This window comes from Sinocyclocheilus rhinocerous, unplaced genomic scaffold (genome assembly GCF_001515625.1).
Source record: "Sinocyclocheilus rhinocerous isolate Xijiao unplaced genomic scaffold, SAMN03320098_v1.1 scaffold557, whole genome shotgun sequence".
NCBI lineage: Eukaryota > Metazoa > Chordata > Actinopteri > Cypriniformes > Cyprinidae > Sinocyclocheilus > Sinocyclocheilus rhinocerous.
Genome location: NW_015633548.1, coordinates 750,535 through 774,439, shown reverse-complemented (window position 1 = coordinate 774,439; position 23,905 = coordinate 750,535). Strand labels below are relative to the sequence as shown.

General features: G+C 37.8%; 1 protein-coding gene across 1 annotated transcript; it reads left to right on the top strand.

Moving 5' to 3' along the window:
* Nucleotides 1-15,527: 15,527 nt before the first annotated feature.
* Nucleotides 15,528-18,471, top strand: LOC107744520 (transcription factor Sox-3). The gene has a single exon (XM_016558212.1). It carries the CDS (start codon nucleotides 15,765-15,767, stop codon nucleotides 16,665-16,667), a length of 903 nt encoding a protein of 300 aa, XP_016413698.1. The 5' UTR covers nucleotides 15,528-15,764; the 3' UTR covers nucleotides 16,668-18,471.
* The last annotated feature ends 5,434 nt before the right edge of the window (nucleotides 18,472-23,905 follow it).

The following is a 23,905-nucleotide window of genomic DNA, read 5'->3' as shown; positions in this document are numbered from 1 at the left end:
CAAAACAAAGTGTGTGGTGTGTATACACACACACACACACACACACATTATATGCAGTAGTCAACATTTGAAGTGGATCAAAAAAGTTCATCAAAGTTGTCCTAAGACAATAACGCATTTTGGTTTTAGGTTTAGGAAAGGTTTTGATTCACTTCAAATGTTGACATATATATATGTGTATAATACAGGTTTACAGTATTATAATACAGGTACATTATATATTATTTACACAATACTTGTACATTAAAAACTATCATACATTTTTACCATGATTTAGAAAAGAAACCCACTAAAATGTCATTCAGTGTAACGATAGTTCACATAACAAAAAATCTTGTCAGGCACATTTAGAACAAGAATCATTAGGTGAGATTTTTTTTTTTTTTTTTTTAATCTTGTAATTTTAATCTTTACCAAACTTTGTCACTATATACCATGTCCTATAAATTGTACCTATTTGTTAGCAAGAACTTTTAAATTATTTAAAATAAAGTACTTTTTGCTTTTACTCTCTTTTATATATTTTAATAAGTACAGGTTAAAGTAAGTATTTTTATTAATTTTTACACACACACACACACACACACACACACACACATATATATATATATATCTGTTATACTGAATGAAAACAGAACATTATTTTGCCCATATTTTGACATTTTTATTTTTTTACAAAAGTTGCATTTGAAATGCTGTCTATGTATATGAAATCATTGAAATCATTTGATGCAGACACCAAAATATATGCACACACACACAGTATATGCAGTTCAAGTGTGTTTTATTTTTATTTTTATTTTTAGAGAAAGGTGACATCTGATCCTCAGGCAGCTCATCAAAAAGGTGTGATGACAGCAACGTCTCTGTAGAAGATTGTGTAAGTTCATTGACATTCGTTTTTTACATTTCCACATATGTTGCTTTATATGCATGCAGTCAACAACAAAAAACATGATACATCTTTGCAAAATCTGCATGTTAGTGTTAAACCTGATTTATATAAAGGTAGATGAGGAGTTAAGGTTGTACTTTCCCGTCATACAGACATTCTGTTTCTACCTACTGAGACGTACTTTTTACAAGCAAACTGTTCAACCTGGGATGCATGATGACTTTACTTTCATGGTCTCTCTGTTCTGTTGTTTGTCACATTCGAGAATAAACGAATGATTTCAAGGACGTGGACAAGGACTGAGATGCTGAGAGTGGAGAGGAAGAGTGACATAAAGAGGAAAGAAGTTCATTACCCAGCTGAAAAGGAGGCAAATGGCTTTCATAGTCACCATGGGAACAGGGCTTTCTCTCTCTGACAAACCTATTATAAAGTACTTCACTGGCCTAAACACAATTATTGCATGCTAAAAAGGGAAATATTGCTTTCCAGTGTAATAGGTGGTAGATATTGATTCACATGGGTGTTTTAGCAGACCTTCAGTATAAATGTTTAATTTGCCTCTTAATTCAGATTTTGGCCACATGAACATTTTCACAAGAAACTTCTTAATCCTATTACTAAGTTGATAAAGCAGTGAATGTCTATAAGAGCAATTTTGTAGTTGTTTTAATATTCATTTCAACCAAATGAATATTATTTGAGCCAATGAGCCAAACAACCATATATTGTGAAATAAATTTCACAATATTACTACTACTCCACATTTTTTAGAAAAATAATTAAAGTATCACATTAAAAGACTCAAAGTATCAAATAAAATTACAGTTATAGGGTCAAAGACGAAAAGGGTTCTCAAGCATCAAATCAATATGTGTAATACAGCTTTGAATTTATTTGTTTTATTTTTTTAATACATGAAGAAGTGTCCTGTTTAATTAAACAGTTTTTTATATGCAAAAAAATTTATATACAATTTTACCTTGATTTCCAGAAAACACCCACTAAAATGTCATAACGTGTAACAATCTTGTCAGGCATATTCACCACAAGAATCAATTTATGACATAATAAAAGACTAAATAGTTTTACCCGAAATATTAATTACTTGTTATTTCACATTTTTAAACTTTGCCACTATTCCACTTTGGCAGTTTTTCAGCAGTAATTTTTTTTGCTCATTGAAAATGCAATACAATTTAGTATGCTCACTTATTCTTTTATATATTTTAGTATGTACAGGTCAGAATATGTATGTTGTTTCAATTTTTACATAAATATAAGTGTTACACTAAATGACAATGAAACATTATTTCACCCACATTTTGACATTTTATTCTCCCAAAACTTATTTGAAACCTTAAAAGTAGACACTTCACTTGCATTTAATGTGCTTTCTATGTATATAAAATCACTTTTGTAAAATGTATTTTGATGCAGACATTTAAATGTCTTTGAATAGAACATTTTAGTAATACTGCTTAATTACATACAGATGAAAGTGAAAGTAAAATAGTAGAATGTTTTTATTTATTAGGGTTTATTAAAAAGATTCAAGATATAAAAGACCTTTAGAATATAAAAAATATGAACAAATATTCATTAAAATAATATATTATATATATTATATTATAATAATATTTGCATTTATTCATTTAAAAGTGTCTGATAAATGAAATAAATAAATGTAATGTAGATTCTTTTTTAAACAATTGAAATAAGGCATATAAAAAAAATCTTCAGGTATTTCAAAGATATCACAACATTATATAAAAAAAATTAAAATAAAATAATAAATAAATAAGCCTTCTCCGTAATGAGTGATAAATTGCTAATAAAATCCTAGACTTCAGTCAGTCAGAGGTATACTGATCAATCTGCTCCGGGTGCAGCAGGGATGCTGGAGGCTCACGGCTGTAGGTGGCTGATGATCACACATATAGAGCCGGGAGCTGTGTGTAAGGGTTACTGGGGATTAAACAGCCCAAATCAGCTGGGCCACCCCGACCTGGGCAAATTGTTTTAAACCCCATTACAGCAGCCACACTATTTCCTTCTTATCAAGCCCCCTGCAGCTTCTCATTAATATTCCAGATATATGGCCGTGCACTCTGTATCATTGTCTATTAATGAGACAGATAATCATTCATTCAATTATCAGACCGTCAGCCCACGACCGTGCCCACCGGGTTAGCCTGGTTTCTCAGTCGCCGGGCAGGCTGGAACAGAGGGGTGCCAGTCAGGAGGTGAGGGTGATAGCAGGGATTACACCATATTAAAGCCTTTAATAAGACAAACAGCTTGGGAGGGTTAATGCGGAGCAGGTTTCGGGAGACCAGATATCTGGCTTCTGTTTTTTTTTTTTTTTGAGAAACTTTTGAACAAGAAATATTCTTGATTAAACAGGCACAGTCGGCACAGTCGACATTTTTAAACTGTGATGTGACTTGTGTGTCTTTCTCATCTGCAGGTTCACCCTGACCTCTGTTGGTCAGAAGCTGCTGAGAGATCAAGTGCATTGTTGATTCCTGCTGAGCATCTCAGATCTGTTCTTCTGCTGTGAGGGCAACCGCCTGGGCTACGACAAACCACTGAGGACAGTGATAAACATGTCTCTTAATTGGCATACACGCACGTAAGTATACATCAGAGCAGCCAGCAAAACGAGTGCACTCACTCTCCTTGAATGAACTTAACTTCTGTATGCGCCGAGCTTTTGCTGTCGGCGGAAGGCTGGGAGACGCCGGTCCGAGAGGGTCAGATGAGAACGTGGAAAAGATAGGAGGTGAAATGTTAACAAAATCATAGAAACTCCTGAGTTTGAAAAATTCCTGCATTTTAAATGAACAGAGACGGCCTCGGCTGTGGGAGAGCTTTGTCGCCGGCCCATTTTCTCGGCACAAGGCGCGCAGTCCTGGGGTCAGCGAAGTTACGAAAGTAATTAAAGCAGCTTGATTCACCGCCTGCTGCAGAGAAAAGAAAGCAAGCTGTCATTCTGATTTAGAAAAATAAATTACAATTTTAATAAAGGGGTGTGGGATGGGGGTGCTGCGCTGTCTGGGAGCTTGCTTGCTTGGATGGGGAAGGCAGCGGGAGGGGGTGGTCTAAGGGTTTGTAGCTGCCTACTTATCAATAGTTGCAATTTTTTGAAACCACATCGGTATTACATTGCGGAGGCACAAGTGCCCTTAAAAAAAGAAAACCCGGGGAACATTAACATACTGATTTCATGCGCGTGGCAAAGGGTCTGTGCCAATATCAGAGAGGACTCAGCACTCCTATTGTCTGCTAGAACTCTGGTCTCCTCTGATATGAAAATTCAATTATATTATAACTAGATCTCGCGCTGGGTTTTGACAGTCGACGGTAGCGTTTTGCCAGCTGCATCAGTGTGGGGGACCAGAGGGTCCTGATAGCGCTGAGGCAGCCTTTCAGCCATTGACATGTTTTCGGGGGACAAGATTACTTAAATGTGTCGCATTTAAGGGAGGAGAGTTAATCTAATGCATTGCCATTATCTCTCTCAGGTAATTCCAATACCACCCCCAATCTGCGTGTTTACGCGCATGCACATCCTCTCATATTCCCACCTTCACTACACTGCCATCAGATTCGCCGCTGTCTCTCTGCTCGGCACAATGTGTGTTTATTTATTTATTTATTTTGATCTAGTCATTGCCTGTAAATAAACAGGAAGTTTTGGCTGACGGGAATCGTTTTCTCAACGGCAAGCACTTTTTAAGTGACAGCTTTCATGGCTCTCTGAGAACTCGAGTTATTCAGTCTGAATGCCCTGAGAAGTGAGTTGTCACTGAATTGCTTACATTCATTAATTCTTTCGCACAAGAGGTGCGGAGTGTGGAACTGTACCTTGTTAAAATGTATTGAGATGTTAAAATACATTGCGTCACTCATTTAACTTATGCCTTCTGAGATGTATTCTTCAGAACATGTAGAACTCCAAAGAGCAAACTCCGTGAACTTTGTACAGTTACTTTGCGACATTTCCTGTCACTACTGACTAGAGGACGATTAATCAATGTGTTTTATGTTCATCAATGTAATTTTTGTGTCCTCCTGTCAGTGGAAACGTTTAGATGGTGTACTTACTGTTATGTTCAGGTCAACTTTAGGCCTTAAAGGTGCAGTTCACCTTAAAGAAGATATTTTGAAAGCCAAATTGGTACATTGTCATTTTGACCCCCACTGACTTCAACTGCATGGACAAAAACTATTGTTTTATATTCCATGGAGTAAAGTCATACAGATTTGGGACGACATGAGGTAAATGATAACAGTTTTCATTTTTGGGTGAACTATCCCTTTACGATGTGATGGTTATATTTGAAAATACGAATAGAATATAGTATAGATAAGGCTAGAGAGCCCCGAGTGAGTTGGAGAGTGTAGATATACTAGGAATCTTGATTGAGTTTCTTCCTTTCATTGTGTGTGTGTGTGTGGTTCTGTGTGAGAGAGGCCAAGGCACAGGAAACGCCCCCCTCTTCAGCCCACAGCCCTGAGACCTGAGAGTGGACCCCCCATTAACCCAGCACACAGCACACACATACCTGCCTCCCCTCATTAGGCCGTGTTGAAGTACATGCTCACCCAAAAGAAGAATAGACATCCTAATTAGTATTCTCTGCAGGGCCACAACCATTAGCACTTAATTAGCACAGAGAGCACCCCTCTTTCCGGGTGTGGGGTGGGAAGGGGGGTTACGTTGAGTACAATATTTCTGCATATTCGCTGTATGCCTTGGCCATGAAGAGTTCGCTTTTGTTTCGCACATGTGTGCTTGTGTTTGTACGCACATTTCTGCGCTGTGCTGTGTTCCAGCGGCTTCATATGGTTGCACATGATCCGTTGAGTAAAACGGTTGCCTTTTGTTTCATATTTTGCTTCATATATTCACTCTTAAACAGGAGCACAAAGTATTTTTTAAATAAAACAGTTATTGAAAATGTTGTCCACAAAATTCAGCATCCAAGTCATACAGGGAAAAACATACAGTAACAAAAATGTCATGATGCAGGAAATATAGTGACAACAGTCTCTGCAGAGCCTCATGACTGTGTCAAGGTCTAAGTGTCTTAAAATATCAGATAATTGACCTTTTCTATCACAAGGCAAGTTTAGTTCAGGTTGCAAAATAAAGACAGGTGCAAAATATAGACATGTGCAAATTGTGGCACAATTACTCCAAAGATATGAAATGTATGAATTATTAATTCATGATATCTGATATTCCTTGTGTAGACTTGCACAAAATATGGATGCTGGGGATTTTATTCTCTTTCCCTATTCCTCCCTCAACTGCTTTCAGTCCTCGGCTAAGCCCAGGGCCGGTGCCACCTTTCACTTCCTGAAACTTTAGAGGTGGAGATACATCATTTGACAATTTGGCCTGAATGAGGCGGCCAGCAGATTGAATGTTTCTTCCCACCAGGCTTCTCCATCCAGCCCAGCGTGGAGGGGGTTGGACGAGTAGGATTGGGTGTAATGTGCAGAGTAAAATTAGCACTTTGATGGCAGGTAATGGTTTGAGATGAGTGCCACTGACGTAGATTTCCAGGAAGATCTCTGTTTCTCCCTGCAGCTTGCTCTCTCTTCCCCTACACACCTGTAAGATCAGACCGGGCCGGCCTCTGCTGTCAAAGCTGTAATTTGTCCCTGATCAATATAATTACACAATTCCAGTGGCCTCCTCCTGCTCAGATGGACAGTTTTCCGGGTGACTAATCCCATACTTTAAACCCTGGGAAGTCACACAGACCAGATGCAGAGCACACCTCACAGCAGTCCAAATTAAGTTCCTTTAAAAGTCTTGATTCATAATTCTTGAGTCATAATTACTGGAAAACAAATGAATAATAAGTGGCAGCAGTTAAACTCCATGTTTTGATATAGTGTAACAATGTAATTTTAGTGAAACAAAGCTGCCCCCTGTGGCATGTATGGTAATGATGTGGATAACAGCCGTCTGTGGTCGGTGGGGTGTGAATGTGATGATGGCCTTTAGATGGGGCTACGGGCTGGGTCACAGTAGCAGTGATTCTCACCTTTTCTTAATGAAATAGTCATTATTCCTCTGGGAAGCTGAATTATGCCACTTTGCGTAGAGAACATAAATACAACAGAAATTCTTTACCTCACATATACATATCTAATTATGAAATCAAATTAACCTATAAGATTTCCCTCTATGTTTATGTAAGGCTTCATTTGCCCCAGGTTGCATATTAACAGATGGGCGTCGAGGGCTGTGTTAAATGTCTTTATTAATCTGTGCCTGACATTTTGACAAAGATGGAAATAAAACACCACTTACTGTCAGGAGCCATCAAGACAATCAGAACAACAATTAAAGGCTGAAATGGATGAGCACAGAAAGGTCATCATTTATATGGTAATTTAGGAACATGTTTGCATTGCTTTGATTTGGCCTGTTCAATTTATCCTTTGCCAAATGACACCCCCCCCTTTCAATAATTATTATATTATATTATATTATATTATATTATATTGTCTTTATTATATATAATACCAAGATTTTTACCCTTTTAACAAACTCCAGTCCTGCTGTAACCGTGAGCACTGGGCATCTTGTCTAAGCTTCAAAAGTAACATTCTGTTTTGTTTTATTTCAGATTCTCTCAGTTGCTTCTCTGTCATATGATGTGGTGTTTTCAGGAGCTCCAGGTCAGTTTCCCTACCAAGTTTTGTTGTCTGCCATGTTGTCCATTCTGCTCAGCTATTTAAAAAATGTTGAATATCAACAATAGCTTTCACTGGGGCATTGTCAACTTTTGTATGAAGCAATCTTGGCTGAATGCGATGGCTCCCAGTGCAGGGAGGGCTCGGCTCGGCGCTGCTGTGGAGTGGAAGACTGCCGCTCGCCTGCCCTTCTCTCTGTTGTCTCAACTCAAAGCGGCACGATTTGATAGTCTTACCCGGCTCTCTCCAGCTAAACAGTCTGCAGGACCCTAAAGACGCAGAGGGGAGGGGGGTGGGTGGATTTTATTAGCATTACACTTCAGTCCAGAGGCTACACAGACTGAACCGTTTTTAGGATTTTACTTTTGACACAAAACATTAAGTTGTTTGTGAGACTTCCTGTTGTTCATCAGTGTCAAATTAAGTCATGGGCTGTCATTCTGTTAAGTCATCATTTGTTAAAGCAGTCATTCTGCATCAGTTCTGCATCATGAATTAATTATTGGTTGATAGTACTCCCTAAAGAGTATTCATAACCGTTTCCTTATTTAATCATCAGTCTTGAGTGTTCAGATTGAAAGACTTCCAATGTTCTAATATTCTGCAAGATTCTAACCTGAGATTACAGGTTCATTTCTTGCCTAATTTGTTGGCATATTTGAAAAAAAAAAAAATATATATATATATATTTATTAACATATAACAAATTTGGACCAAAAAAGGTTTTATTGACAAAAAGATGGCACAAGTCCCTAAAGATATGGAGCAGTGCTCTGTCTGTGCCACATACAGTCTATACGTAGCTCTGAAAGGTAGTCGAATGTCTTTGTCAGGCTGTCACAGAGAGGAAGCAGTTAGCGTCTGCAAAGTGTCCCCGCCAGTGCAACCGCAACAGCTTGTATCTGCCATTGACATGTCAGTTTCCAGGGCTTTGAGCTGTCAGCCCTACTGCGCCCTTCTCACCCCAGCAGAAAGCGAGAGAGCGGAAGAAAGAGGGTGTTTGTGTGCAGGTTGGCAAACTGCCATATTAGTGACAAACGAGAATACATGATAAAAATAGTCAGGCAGTAATGCACATTTGCTCCCGAAGGACCTTTAAGTGGGTCATTTTAAGTACTGTTCAGATTACGAAATAACTTGGTCCATCAGGACTTTCCTCCCTGACGGGTCAAACTGTATTGACAGAACAACTAAAGTAACGAGTTTAATAAGCATAAAGATGTCGGTGGACTAAACCTAGGAGGTTATTTTTAAGGAGAAGCAATCATTGTAAACATTTGGGGCAGTGCACTATGTAGTGTCCACTTATGAGGGTCCGGTGTGTCTCCTCTGTGTCTCTCTCTGCCAAGGTGAACAGATTCATCCCCAGGCACCCAATCCATTATCCTATCAACAACAGCAGGTCCCTGCCACAGTAGCAGCAACACTGGCCGTAATGAAATCATCAGTAATCCCAAAACTCATCTCATCATACCCAAGGTAATTAATGCATTTGGAGGGCGATGGCTAACTCTTAATTAAATTATGCTTCTTTTAATGAGGCCTTTATGTAGGGTAAATTTATGGCCAGTATCTCCATTATCAAGTGCTCGGCGCTCAACAGAGATTCGTCATTTTCACCTCAAATCACTCGCAGATTAACGTAATGAAGCCCATGATTAATATATCAATTTATACTTGTTTGTTTCTTTCCTCCAGATTTAATAAATTACCCGGCGTAATTAGTTCTTCAGGATTTTGCCACAGCCAAAACCTCAGTTCTCGCTAATAATGCAGAAAGTATTATCGTTACGTATTAATTTTCGAATAATTTAGAGATAACAACTTTGTGGCATTAATCATTAATTAAAATTGGGTGTATTTAATTAATTAAAGATATACCCTGCAAATTAATTGTGCATTTTCACAATATTATCTTAACTAATGAAGGTCTGACGAAGCGACTGTTTCATTCTTAAAAGGCACCAGATTAGTGGGATCCTAATTATGTTTAAAACAAAAGCCATCTGCTTGCCACATTTGGTGCAAAGCAAAATCAGACAACTCAGCATTCTCTGCTAAACAAAAAAAAGAGAAAGTTTCTATTGTTTTGGAGAAACTGTAGTACATGGAAATGATTCAAAAGATACATGGGAAATAATGAGGTCTGTAATTAGCCAATGATGACATTTCAGTGATGGCAAATCTGATCCATTTCTGCAAGTCTGACTGACAAAAGACAACATGGAGTTAACAAAATGCTTTCTGTGTATTTTGCTCAGGATGTGATATTTATTTATATGGAACTTAAAAAAAAATTTAAATGTAAGTTTTTCATTTTACTTTCATTCATTATTCTTGTCTCGTGTTTTGAAAAAAATCAGCTCTAGGCATGACACCCTAATCGTTTGTCTGACAGACACTTATTCTAGAGACATTATAAACATTATCACATTGCTGATGTGCAGGAGACAGAGATACCGCTTTAACACATTGAGAAATTCCTTCACAGACACATTTAGCTGAAGCTAATAACACCTCCAATCTCAAAGACAATTGCTTGTGCTGTTAGAATTTGCTCAGTGGTTTAATCAAAACTGTATTTATAGTAATTTTCTGCTAAATTAAATCAGCGGTTTAATTGAAATTAGCTTTCACTGGGTTAGAATAAATGTAGTTAAAACTATTTTCATTTAACGCATCATGTACTAAATGTGGTTTTATTAATGTTTCGCTTAAAATTTTCCTCCTGAAAGTTAAAGATATTGTAGAAAAATGTTGTCATTGGGGAGCAAATATGGACTGTGTATTCAGACCATGTGCTGCATGCCTTAATGTCCCTGCAGATGATGTGTGCACATTAGCTTCATGCTACATTAGATCAGAAATCCTATTCATCACTGGGCTAAAGAGCTTCTCAAATGTGCCTTTATTCTTCTGTTGCAACATACTTCTCTTATGTACTGTGTGCTTACTGGGAAAATGATCCTACTCCTTGTAAATATATACATATGTGGCATAAATACATACAGCACATCTGTATGTATTTGTATGTAGGGCACATGCTTTAGACAAGCATGCCTTGCTTCTAAAGACATTCACTTGAAAGCTTACCACAATTAGGTGTGAATAGGTAGTTTTGTGTTGTATGCGAGGTACTTGATAATATTAGTTTTGTGACAAACAGGACTAAACCAGGACAATGAAATCACTTAAGATGGTTAGAATGTCATTTGCATCAGTGGTATTTTTTTAAAATATCCTTTTATATCTAGAGTGTGATGGATATGTAATTTCTTCTTTTTCAGGTAAAAGTGCTTATCTTTTCTTGGACTGTATGATAACATGACAAAACAGTTAAGCAACAGGCTGTGGACCTCAGTGGAAGACACATGCTCTAGTCTTCAACAGTGAATTACCTGTAGTAGCTACATTTCACTGCAGGTAATGGAATTTGACTTAAGAAAATCAAAGAAATGGATATATGGATTTTCAGTGAGAAATCTGATTCAGTTTTTACACTGTCAAATGCTGAAACCACTTGATTTCAGCTCTATTTTTCATTTTCTGTATAAAAAAAAATCTGTCTTAAATTCGCTGGGAAATTAAATTAAAAACAGGAATCACATGTTGCAGGTGAAACTCGTTGAGAAATGTAAACTGCGAAATGAAAGTTTTTTTAATAATTATTTTTGACAAACAGGATCATGGATCAGGATAATTTATATGGCTAACTGAAAATAAATGTTTCTGACGTATTCGAGCATTAGTGACATTGAGTCCCATTTTTATTCAATCGGTTATCCTAGGTTATCATCTGCAGGTGACTGAGCAAAAGTGCTTAAGCGCACTTTACAAACTTGCTGAGAATGGACAATGTCTTGTAATATTTCTCTATTTAAAGCTGGTTTATAATTAAATATTTATTATTCATATAGTTTGTTTCGATTGCAACATTGAAATGCGCCTATTAATCAACGTTTTTTAAATAAATCAATCCGTTAGATAAATAGCCTAAGGAAAAATGCGTAACATGACATCGACAACTAGCACGCTTTTCACGTATTAGTGACTCAAAATACCTAAAATAAATTAAAGTAAAGTAAGTTAAAAAAAATAGCATTGTCCTTTTCATATAGGCTAAATTAGCTTTACAGCACTGTTGATTTAAATTTAAAGACCGAACTCATATGCTTTCAATAAAAAACAGGAAATCATTCCAGTAGTTCGCAGTGACATCTGAAAGAAGGTCAAACTCAAGCCTCTTTTCTTTAATTGACCAGTGAATATTATTTTACCAGTGTCAGAACCAGAGGGGACGCAACCATTCAGCGAAATACAATAGGAATAACAGACCGTGCTGAAATTGCATCTTCATTTGCATATTCGGTTCAAAAATCATGCAAATCCCAATGAGACGGTCTTTATTGTGCCTGCAATTGAAAAATCATTCTGTTAACCATGGTAACTCTGGCCTTATTCGTAGCCAGTGAGTTGAAACAAAAAGTTATTAATTCATACACGGTATGACGTTTAAATGGATTCCGGGGCAATGGTTAATGGTTCGGCGACATATGCCTACCCTATTTGATCTCATAAATGTGAGGTGATGATTAAATTAATATTATTTATTATTATTATTATTGTTTCGTTTTGGCTAGAGTTTAACGTAGTATTATTCTATTCATATTTTGTTAGACAAAATACATGTAGCCTAATATTATTCCTAATTTGAAACTTTTTCCAAAATGTATTAGGCTATTCTATTCGGATTTTTATTTCTTTATATAATTTATATAACTTTTATCTTGTGTTTTTACTTTTTTAATCAAGTACAAATAGTAAAAAGTATTGCTGTATACAACAATGCTTCTTTACATAAAAATAATTTCAAATAATTATAGTTTTCCCTAATTTTGGCTCGTGCTATTGTTTCTTAAAGTGGGTGTGTCGCGTGCGAGATTATTGGACTATCAAGTTCACTTATTTAAACTTTGTAGAGCGCGTACAGCACCTGATTAGGCTATACCCTTATTAGAGTCGAACAGTGTCTTTTTTGTGACTCTGCGTGCGCTTTGCTATAATTTACTTCCAATTTAATTGTTTAGGTTGAGCTAATTAACAAGTGAATCCACGGGCTCGGAAAAAAGGACTTTACACGCTGATAAAGAATAGAAGTCCTGTGGTGATTTATTGTTAGGATATTGTTGGTCTCTCAATAGTTCATCACGACAGAATGAGTTGTTAAAACGTTCAGCTAATAAAAATCTTATAGCCTATCTTAAATTTCACAGCTCAAACATGTGACATAGGCTAAGTCAGTAACGAACTGATATTTATCAATGGCACAGATAAATATAGGTTTGCATTTACCGTTTATTTTTGAGTGGTAGCCTAATTAACACACAATGGCCTCCTTATTGTATTTATCTGCTGCACAGTGACCGTTTTAGACTATTCGGGTCATTTGAACAGTGCTGCTTATTGCCTACTACACTCATGGACAATTCACTGCTCGGCCATCACACACGTGAGTGATTTTCGGAAGCCTTGTGGCTCGGAGCTCGATGATGTTGAACACTGGGAGGCTTTCCTGGTGGTCCTCGGCCTTAGCTCACGTTAATTGGGAAATTTGGAGAACAGAAGCCCTCATTACCGAGCTCCGGGTAACTGGGAGTTTTCCTTTTCCCGCTGTCTCCTACATTTCCATAAGCAGATTACAAGAGGATATGTTCCTGAAACCACTCGGATAAATCACCGGTTTCGTGGAACAAGTCTCTAATTAGAACTGTTGTCATAACGGCTGCTGCACCGCTATTCATATTAATGTAATGATGTTCCAAATGACGGTTTTATTTTTTTTGCCTAAAGTGAAAACGACGTGAAAAAAGATCCACCGTTTTTGTTTTGGGGGATGGTTACTTATTCTCCTTGAAAAGTAGAATTATCTTTCATTTGTCAGTGAAAATTTTATTATTTCTAGCCTACAAATCACATAGGCCTAAAGGCACTGTTAGTGTTTTATTTGACATTACAAATTAACTTGACTAGTAGGTCTAGCTATAGGAAAAAATACTGTCAAAATAAAATCGTAGCATATATATGGGCAATGATTTATTATTTTTTCTCTATATTATAATGCTTAATTAGTAGCTACACCAGCCTAACCAGATCACTCTTTCAAATTGCCCTATGATGAATAATTTATGCCCTGCTTTACAATTAACCTCGGGCCTAAATAACAACATCGGGTAACAACACTCGCACTTGTTAAGAGTAGTTTGGAAAGTAAATAACGGAGACGTGTTGGTGTAGCCTAGGCTACATGTCCTACAAATCGGTCACACACGGTGAAACTTGTCTAAATGGCCGAGTCGTTAGTGTGTGGTGTTAAAAGTCCATCGTGAATATTCAGTAGGCTACTGTAATCGTTCAGTCTCAGTGGCGTTGAATGTGTTAAATGACGATGTTCTCGATGGACGATGTGCTAATTCTGACCCATTGGAAGGTGTTAAGTTCTCCCCGGGAGACAGAAACCCTCTCCCAGCAGAAACACGTCTTACGACTGGAGTCATTTGTAAATCACATAATAAGACGCGGAATGATTGCAGTTGACAGTAACTGGTGGTATAAAAATTAAATGATTAACATAGCCTACACTCCACACTGGCGTGGCAGTCCTAAAAAGTCGTTTTTAGAGGAGTTGTTTGTAGATATTGTCACTCAGAATTTTTTTTTTGCTTCAGAACAATATAGTATTGGTCCACAGGGGGGCGTTACTGTATTAATTTTCTATTCACAAGGTCGTCGTGGACACTTGACAAAACTGCGAAGAGTATTTTTTAAAAACAACTATTTTTGTTGAATGTTTGTCTTTACACAATTATAATGTAATAGTGTTATAGTGTAATAGCAAGCTATTATGCTGTTGAATGAAAGTTATAAAAAAAATTATGAGACAAAGAATGTAAATAATTTGCTTGATGTTAAAATCGTACTTTTAATCAGTGTCAGTTTTAAGAGCTTTAATTCCCACATTCTAATTATGTAGGAGATTATCTTGAAAATAATAATAATAATAATAATTGAAATCCTGTATTAATGGTGAGGCAAAAAAGTAGCCTACAAGCTTTTGCATTGGTGGATGCAAGATTGTCCTATCTCTTTAAAAAAAAAAATCAAGCTTTTAATTTAATTATATATTTAATATTTGTTTAATTAGGCCTAACGATTATTTTTGTGCCTTTGTGGTGCCATTGCAAGTGACAAAGTTTATCGTTTGATTCCAATAACTAGGATCTAACCTGATTCTTGCCTTTATTTTAAGCAACAAATTAAACATGCTTATTTTAATAATAATAATTGAAATCCTGTATTAATGGTGAGGCAAAAAAGTAGCCTACAAGCTTTTGCATTGGTGGATGCAAGATTGTCCTATCTCTTTAAAAAAAAAAATCAAGCTTTTAATTTAATTATATATTTAATATTTGTTTAATTAGGCCTAACGATTATTTTTGTGCCTTTGTGGTGCCATTGCAAGTGACAAAGTTTATAGTTTGATTCCAATAACTAGGATCTAACCTGATTCTTGCCTTTATTTTAAGCAACAAATTTTTCTTGTGTTGTATTACGTTAAGCAGTTTCTGCATTTTTCGGGGGAACATTCGAAATCCATAACCTAATCTGTAGCCTACTGCAAAAGTAGGTATACGGCTAACATTCTCAGTGAATAACGACCGCTTTAGAACAATATTTGCAAAGTGATTACTTTTGTCAAAAGTGCAAAGATGCCCCTAATGTAGCTATTTTATCCCACTTAAAGTGCATCCCGAAACACAGTGCACAGGCAGCGCACTGCTTGGATGGCGGAGTGTGAGGCGCTCTCTGATTGGTCGGCGCTGAGCTCATTGTTATGCTGTCAATCCAAATCACATGGCCGAGCCTCTATTAACAGCTGAGTTTAGCGCACAACTTTGCAGAGTTCCGTGGCAGAGCAGAGCAAGACACACGGGACAGGTGTGGAGACTTTTGAAAGAGTTCGGTGCTTCTCACTTGACCAGAGTATTATCTCTCCGAACTTTTGACTGACTACAGGCTACTTTATTTGGTGAGGCTCTTTAAACTTCAGCGTTTTCGTTTGAGTGCGCGGCACCACTTCAAAGTCGTTTGAATGTATAACATGATGGAAACCGAGATTAAAAGCCCCCTTCCGCAGTCCAACACGGGCTCGGCGGCGGGCGGCAAAAACAACAGCTCCAGCGACCAGGACCGGGTGAAGCGGCCTATGAATGCTTTCATGGTGTGGTCTCGCGGGCAGCGGAGGAAGATGGCACAAGAGAATCCCAAAATGCACAACTCTGAGATCAGCAAGCGCCTCGGTGCTGACTGGAAACTTTTGACTGACGCCGAGAAGAGACCCTTCATTGACGAGGCCAAGCGCTTACGAGCCATGCACATGAAGGAGCACCCGGATTACAAATACCGTCCCCGCAGGAAGACCAAGACCCTGCTGAAGAAAGACAAGTATTCCTTGCCCGGAGGACTCTTGGCACCTGGTGCCAACGCTGTCAGCAACGCCGTGTCAGTGGGCCAGCGGATGGACTACACACACATGAACGGCTGGACGAACAGCGCGTACTCCCTCATGCAGGACCAGCTGGCCTACTCTCAGCATCCCAGCATGAACAGCCCCCAGATCCAGCAGATGCACCGGTACGACATGGCGGGACTTCAGTACCCCATGATGTCCACGGCCCAGACCTACATGAACGCCGCGTCCACGTACAGCAGCATGTCACCAGCATACACGCAGCAAACTTCCAGTGCAATGGGTTTGGGCTCCATGGCTTCAGTGTGCAAGACGGAACCCAGCTCTCCTCCTCCGGCCATAAGCTCTCATTCCCAGCGTGCTTGTTTGGGAGACCTGAGGGATATGATAAGCATGTACCTGCCCCCCGGAGGAGACAGCGCCGACCACTCCAGCCTACAGAGCAGTCGGTTACACAGCGTTCACCCGCACTATCAAAGCGCAGGGACTGGCGTGAACGGAACGCTACCCCTAACCCACATTTGAAAGACTCCTAAAAAAGACTTAAGTAATTCGGATACTTGAACGTTTTGATTTGCAAAAAAGAATCGAAGTTCAATTTCGTTTTTAAAAAAAGAAACTATTTTTAATCTCAATGAGTTGTCCGTTTTAAAGCATTTTATGACGACATATCGGGGACTTCAGAATAAGTTGTATTGCAGAGGAGCTTTTTATCATAAGCTGTAAAGCAATCAACGTCTGTAGAAGAATATTGGACTTCTGACTTTGCCGTCAGAGTTTGTCTCTATGAAAAAGGCACGTGGCTTCGTGAAGAGGCTGTATTTCAAAAACAAAAAAGAAAGCGAAATGGAGGGAGAGTGTTCACTCATAAATGTTTACACTTATTTTTTAGAATGTCGGTTTTGTCCAAATCCGTGTAGTCTTTTTGTTGTTCATTTATGAACTAGGTTTTATTGAAATGAAAGACTGTGCTGTTCGCAAGCGCAAAGTTTGTTTTATTTATAGTGAGTTGTTTTTTTTAAGCTTGTGAACCATTGTACGTCTTGTTGAAATGTTCCACTTTTGTTTTGTGAATCTTCTTTTCTGTGATGTTATGGCAGTATCAGGTTAACCCATTATGTGGGACGGAGAGTTTTATTTAAACTGACGTTTCTACTCAAGACCATCCTATTCCTAAATGAATAAATTTGTTTTACAAAAAAAAGCTTCATGGCTAGATATGATTTTTTTTTTTAATTCAGTGACTTGTTTGGTTCTTTGAATCGTATGTCTACCGGAAAACCAGTGACAGAATAACTCAAATTCGCTTTAAGCCGAATGTGGTAATTTGAGGCGATCGGTTAAATGAAGAGTAAATAAGCGAATTCAGACACGCTCGCTACCAAGCAGATGTCAACACCCGTGGATTGTTATTAAACATCATTAAACAGCAAATATATTTGTGCCTTTCAAATGCCTAAAAATACAATCGGTCTGTAAATGAATCAAATATCATTCTATATAGGCCTATTGGACCACTGAAACTAATTAAAGCATCGCGCCCAAACACCGGATGCCCTTTTCCCTGAAATATCAACGGGTGTAGGCTATATATTGTAAGTTTAGTTCTGATAATAGCCTACTACGGATCATAAAAATGAAACTTGTTTCAAAATTCGCTGTTTTCATAAGATTTACTCACTGTTGGTGAGTCAACTCTCCTTTGCAAGAATATGCAACACAAAAAATAATAAAACAAAATCCTAAATGCATAAATGGAACAAAATATTTTTTAACTCACATGAACTGTCATGCATACAAACTGTAATTTCCTCCTGCATTTTCACTTGTTGAGTCGTCCAGGTACAGTTCCTCAGAATTATTTTGTATAATTAGCTATGGTTAACTATAAATATCGTTAATCCTTTGAGTTTGTCAAAACCTGACGATGAAACGGTTGATAAATTCTGACAATTATGTTCATAAGTCATTAAAGCGGGGATTATTTGGTTGCTATTTCACTTTATGAGCTACTAAGTTGTGGCCGATTTTTTGGGGGGTCAGACAGAGGTTAAATATTTGCTGTACATTATTCAGTGATTTGAATATCACACAATATTGTATTTTTGCCTGTGTGTCAAGCGACCATTTTTACCATACCTTTCTTGTTGTAGTTAGCCAAGAAAAGGAGGCACATACTGTTACCGACTGCCTCATGTAATTTAGGATGTAATTTCTCAGTTCTCAATATATAATATGTATAATAGCCTATATGTTTTGTCTAACATATGTTCATAAAAATAAAGAGTCTTAAATGTCTTTACAACATCTTTGGTTCAAAAAAGAAAAAAAACTCTCTTCTAATAAAGATACATTTTGGCTGGATATGGTTCTTGGAAAATTAAAATATAGATGTATTTTTTTGTAGATCAACATATTGATTTCTAAAATCATAGATAGGCATACTTTTGTAAATAACTGCTAAAAAAGCTCTTAATGCTAGTTACCTAAAGTTTTCCATCAGGCTGAAAAACCTCACTCTAATTTAATAATCCTTTACATTTTTAGAAGCTCTATGGATATTCCAACTGAGAATTTTGAATTGAGCAAGTTTTTTTTATTTTTATCTCAGATGCTTGATTTAACTTGTTTCTGAAATATCACTTGTTCATCCACGTTCAATAATTATCCGTTCTGCAAAGCACCTCACATTTTCCGAAACCAAATCAACTCACTGATTTGAATCACTTAAAACATCTCAACAGTAAAACTGTCAGGACGTGTTGCATTATAAACACTATCTGTATTTTTAAAATGATTTTAAACCCTGCTTATCTTAATCTCAACCATTTAGAGTTTTGCTTAAATTCTCAAGCAAGAGATTTTCATTTAAGGAATACTTTTAAGAACTCAAATTCTTCTGTCACTGGTGATTTTTGCACACAGCAATATGAAACAATCTTTTTGAATGACATTGTCACACTTAGAGTGCAACAGAATTTCACAATATTGATGCACCTGACAGTTTTACAGTATGGGATGAGCTGCACAGCATCCCGGGGCATTTGATTCCCTTGAGCCGTTCAGTGCATGCACTAGCTGCTGTCTTTCCCACATTCACTGATAGGTTTGATCCATGCCTCATTGCTGTGCTTAGATTAGCCCTGTGCAACTCCAACAGATTAAACGGACCTCCCTGAAAGTAGTAGTGTGTTGGAGACGGCCTATCAGGTTATCGTGCTTCCTAATTTTAAAAGGAAAAAAAAACATGAATTAAAGCAGCTATGACAGATGCAGTGGTGAATTTGTTGCATATGTCTGATATGAATGGTTTGCTGGGTACCAGATTTGTTTTTATTTTTTGACATTCACAGTGACACTATTGATATATTCAATTGCCAGTAAAAAAAAAGAAAGAAATGTATTTAAACTCACATGACTGAAGCTGTACTGATAGCAGAATACATTAGGTCCCTTCCAGCACAGAGTGGGCCCCTTTCTCTCTCTCTTTTTCACTTGCTCGCTCAGTCATGTGGAGCACTGTGCCCACTCAGCAAGTGCAGGCATATCCCCACTTCATCTGCTTATGACCACACTGGAGCTGTTTGTTTAACCCTTTTTCCAAACCAACATAATTGCACACTACCGCAATCAAGCATGCTGGATTTGGAGTTAGAAAGCATTAGAGACAGAAAGCTTTCTCACTTTCTTTCTGCTGTGGGTCTTTTTTTTTATATTTAAATATATATTATTCATACTGTCTACCTTCCCCTATTTCTGATTGTTATGATTATTCCTGACGTATTTGAATACATGTGCCAATCTAAGAATAAAAACGTGGCACTAGTCCTGTATCAATTTCGTTCACTGAACCTGCTCAGCAACTTTCATTGTGAACTCCTCATTCCAAATCGCTCGGCGTTTTTTCAGTACTCCCGTTCACGAACGTACACAGATTACAGTACGTCAGTTGAAAAAATGGGTGTGTTTGAAAAATAAAGTGAACAGGCTCTGTGGTATTTCAATGGTGCCCGACTGGACTTGCTGTGGTGTTGTGTACTAAAAACAGAATATCCTAGTATTGATTAGTAGGCTGGCTCAAGGCATTGCTGTTGGGCCTGTCCACTGGAGTGAGACTCATGTGGGCTGTGGGGACGGACTGGAGTCGAGGTGTGGGGGTGAGTTAATCTCCCTGAACTGGGGCAGATGTCGTTGACGAGCCCCTATTAGATCAGCTCCCGCCGTGGGAAAATGGCATCCAATCCTTACGGGGTCAGGACTTTGAGCTGACCCTCACGGTCTCATCCCACCTCAGAGAGCTGTCCATTCTCCTGCACTTTATCTAAGGGACAGGCTCACCTCTCCTGCCTTTGGCCATTGTCTTGTTTTACTATTGTGTGTTTGCTGTTCTTGTACACGTAAACCTAACCTCTTCCTCTTCTTGCAGCACGTGTCATGATTTTGGTTCCTCTCTGCGTTTTATGTTCATGTATTAAATATGTGTTGATGCCTTGTTCGCATTTGTTTCACTTTTCTCTTTAGTTTACACCAGTCTCTGTAGCATTTTGCTTCATTATTTTTTGCCCCCAATACTCTTTTTGGGTTCCCAAAACAACCTTGCATGGAACAGATCTTAAAAGAACACAACTTTTGTGCAATGGAAAGGTTCCATAGATGTTAAAGATTCTTCATATGCCATCAATGCCAGTCATTTTTTAAGGGAAGAAACTCAGGCATCAAGCATTTAGAATATGGATGTCATTTCTTATATGTATTTTTCAGATTGTCATACATTTTGGGTATGAGTATTTTCAGTATTATTTGAAATTTAAAGATAATCACAAATCTAGTCTAGGTGAATGTGCCAACTTGTTTCTCCTCTCCAGTGATTCTGATGTTTGTTGGTAATTATAGCCATGGTTGGATCTCCATGGCATTACACAACCACAAAGAATGTTGAGTGGGAGGTTTAAAGGGCGGCTGCCGCTCCAATTCAGGCTTGGCCCTGCAGTCCAGGTGCAAGTGACTTGCATTGATGTCAGCATAGAGTAAATAATTCTAATGAATAGAGACTTAACACAAGGGGCCTGACTATTTTATGGAAAGACTTTAGCTAATGAGATATATATAGATCAGTTTAGACATTTAGTAGGTGATATTGTGTTGTAATTTGATTAGTCAAAATCTATTAAGTAATGTTTCAGAGTGCCAATCTGTGGACCACCTGCCTTCATGTTTATGTATGTAAAAATATGTAATATTTTGTAGAGGTTTTGGATATGAATTTAAGTTTATTTTGCCCAATATCCAGAAATTCCATTTCTATGTTCCATAAATTCCCACAGCTAACCACCAGTTATAATACAACTTTAACCTTTCTCTGGTGCAACCAGTCATGGCCACCCTTTAAGTTAAACGCTGCACGTTTGTAGTATTTAGGATAGAGTTTATTCATTGAATGATTCCCTGGAGCTTCACTTGTCAATCACTGTGAGAAGTGGTGGCCTGAAGGGGAATTAGTCATGATGATATTTTAGTGAAACCCCTCATAGAGCCGTGGAGCCTAAACTGAGAGTGTGGAAATTTCCCTGAATGTGGAACTACCCTGCCCTTAACGTCTACACTGCTCTCTTGGGTGGAGCAGGTGCAGGGAGTTTCTCTGACGCAGGATGGAAACAGGTTTTAGGGTGCCTGTCCAAGATAGAATTGGGTGGAGTATGAGTGACACTGCAGATGGCACTATTTTAGGGACATATCAACCAAATGAAAAATGTCAGAGGTTCAGAGTTTTTTTTTATTCAACCTGATCTCATGAGAAAACTATTTTACAAGGTGGCGATTTCATATGAATTTGTATGATGCGATTCATTTTGAAATGTGTATTTTATTAAAAAAATAAAAAAAAGTAGTGATGAAGGTATTAACCTGTAAGCAGATTGTATGAATTCATATGAGTTAGCCACTATTTCACCAAAACATAAAGCAGTTACAAGTTGCCATGAGAGTGGCATTTCTCCTCGAATTCCTTCAGAGAAATAAAAATGGACAAGAAAGTTGTTGCCATACAGTAAAATTATAGAGTTAAAACTAACATGGATAGCAAAGTTTAGATAATTTTGGTCATTATGGAATTTGCTGATAAATGTTTGAGTAAATATTGAAGTCTAGTTGCAGGCTTAGCTGACTACAGTATGACACATTAAGATTTCTTCTGAAACTCTAAAGGAGATATGTGAGATTATTAGGGTCTTTCCCTCAGGAAAAAACAAAACCTGACAAGCAGAAAACTGCAAAAACTAATTTGCTATCCATTTAAAGAAACACTAACATCCCATTAGGGATTTTTCTTTGTGGAAACTTTTGAAGCAGATCTTTATAGAGTCCACATATTTTGGTAAATACTAGAAAGAGAAAATGTTGATAAGTGATACACAACCTACATGTGCAATGACAGTGAAAGCAGTTGGGAAAGTAGAGACAATACGTGCAGTACAGAGGTTAAGGGGTTGGGGGCAGGGATGCGAAACTGGGGAGATTAGGCCTCTCATCTAGGCCACAGATATCGATTAGTGTAGGTTGGGTCATGGAGAAGAAACAGATATTGACAGATGAACAATAGTCTTATGCCTGTGTGATGACTCCTTGTCATGTCTGTGATGTCAGGGGTTTTGAGGATGCTTGGAAAGTACGTACATTAGTCCAACTCACCAATCCCTCCTCTGTGTTATTGGTGAATGTCTTCACTCAGGTGAACATCTTGTAGTTCTCCACGCGCATGGAAATAAGACCCTACGCAGAAGTGCCTCACTTGTTTATTGATTAGTTGCCATTGTCAGTCAGCCAGTTCTCTGAAAGATGTGCATTTGTGCACCAAAGGCTCATATTAGGGCATGTCTGGAGGGGTGTACAAATGTAACGCTTGTTGTCTTTTATGCTTCTTTTTCAGTAAGTGTCCCACTCCAGTTTCTTTCACTTCAGTTTCAGTGGGTAAGATGTTTTGATCAATAAAAGAATGATAATGAGCCTCAATGTTTTGTCGTTTTTTCCATTTCATAACGTATAAGGTTAAATGGGTCATTTACTAACCCTCATTTTTGAACTTTTAAAACAGTTTTCGACTCTACAGTGACATTCAAAAACAACATAGAGACATTTTTCAAAATATCTTCTTTTGTGTTCCGCAGAAGAAAGAAAGCCATAAAGGTTTGGAACGACACAAGGATAAATAATGACAGAATTTTTATTTTGAGTGAACTTTTCCTTCAATTTACTTGTGGCATGAAGCACAATAGCATAAGGAATTGCATTTAGGCTACGTTTACACAACAACGATGTAGTCAAAAAACAGAAAAGTTTTTCCTTTGCGTTTTTAAAAAGTTTCAAGTATACACGACAATGTTTTCAAAACGATTCGCGTTTACACATATACGCGAAAACGGCCAAAAACGCTGTATTACGTATGCCAGGCCAGTAGTTGGCGTTGTCACCTTTTTAGTAAACCTGTAGGGAAGTGACGATTATATTTTGTATATGATGTGTCTCCGCTGTTGGTTGTAATATTAGTGAAGTAAATCCACACTTTACTGAAGAAGCATTAGCAAACTCTTGAGCAGCAACAACATTACCATGTACTCCGCCATTGTTGTGTATGCTTGTTTGTGCTTGCCTTTAAAATCGACACGTACTGCGCATGTCTACATACCTAACATGTACTACGCACGCGCATGACGTCACCGTTTTCAAAGATTCCTGTTTTGGGTGTTTACACGGAAACAATAACGGTG

Bases quoted from the DNA above. Each gene is read 5' to 3' on its own strand.
- LOC107744520 (XM_016558212.1), top strand. From the start codon at position 15,765: ATGTATAACATGATGGAAACCGAGATTAAAAGCCCCCTTCCGCAGTCC.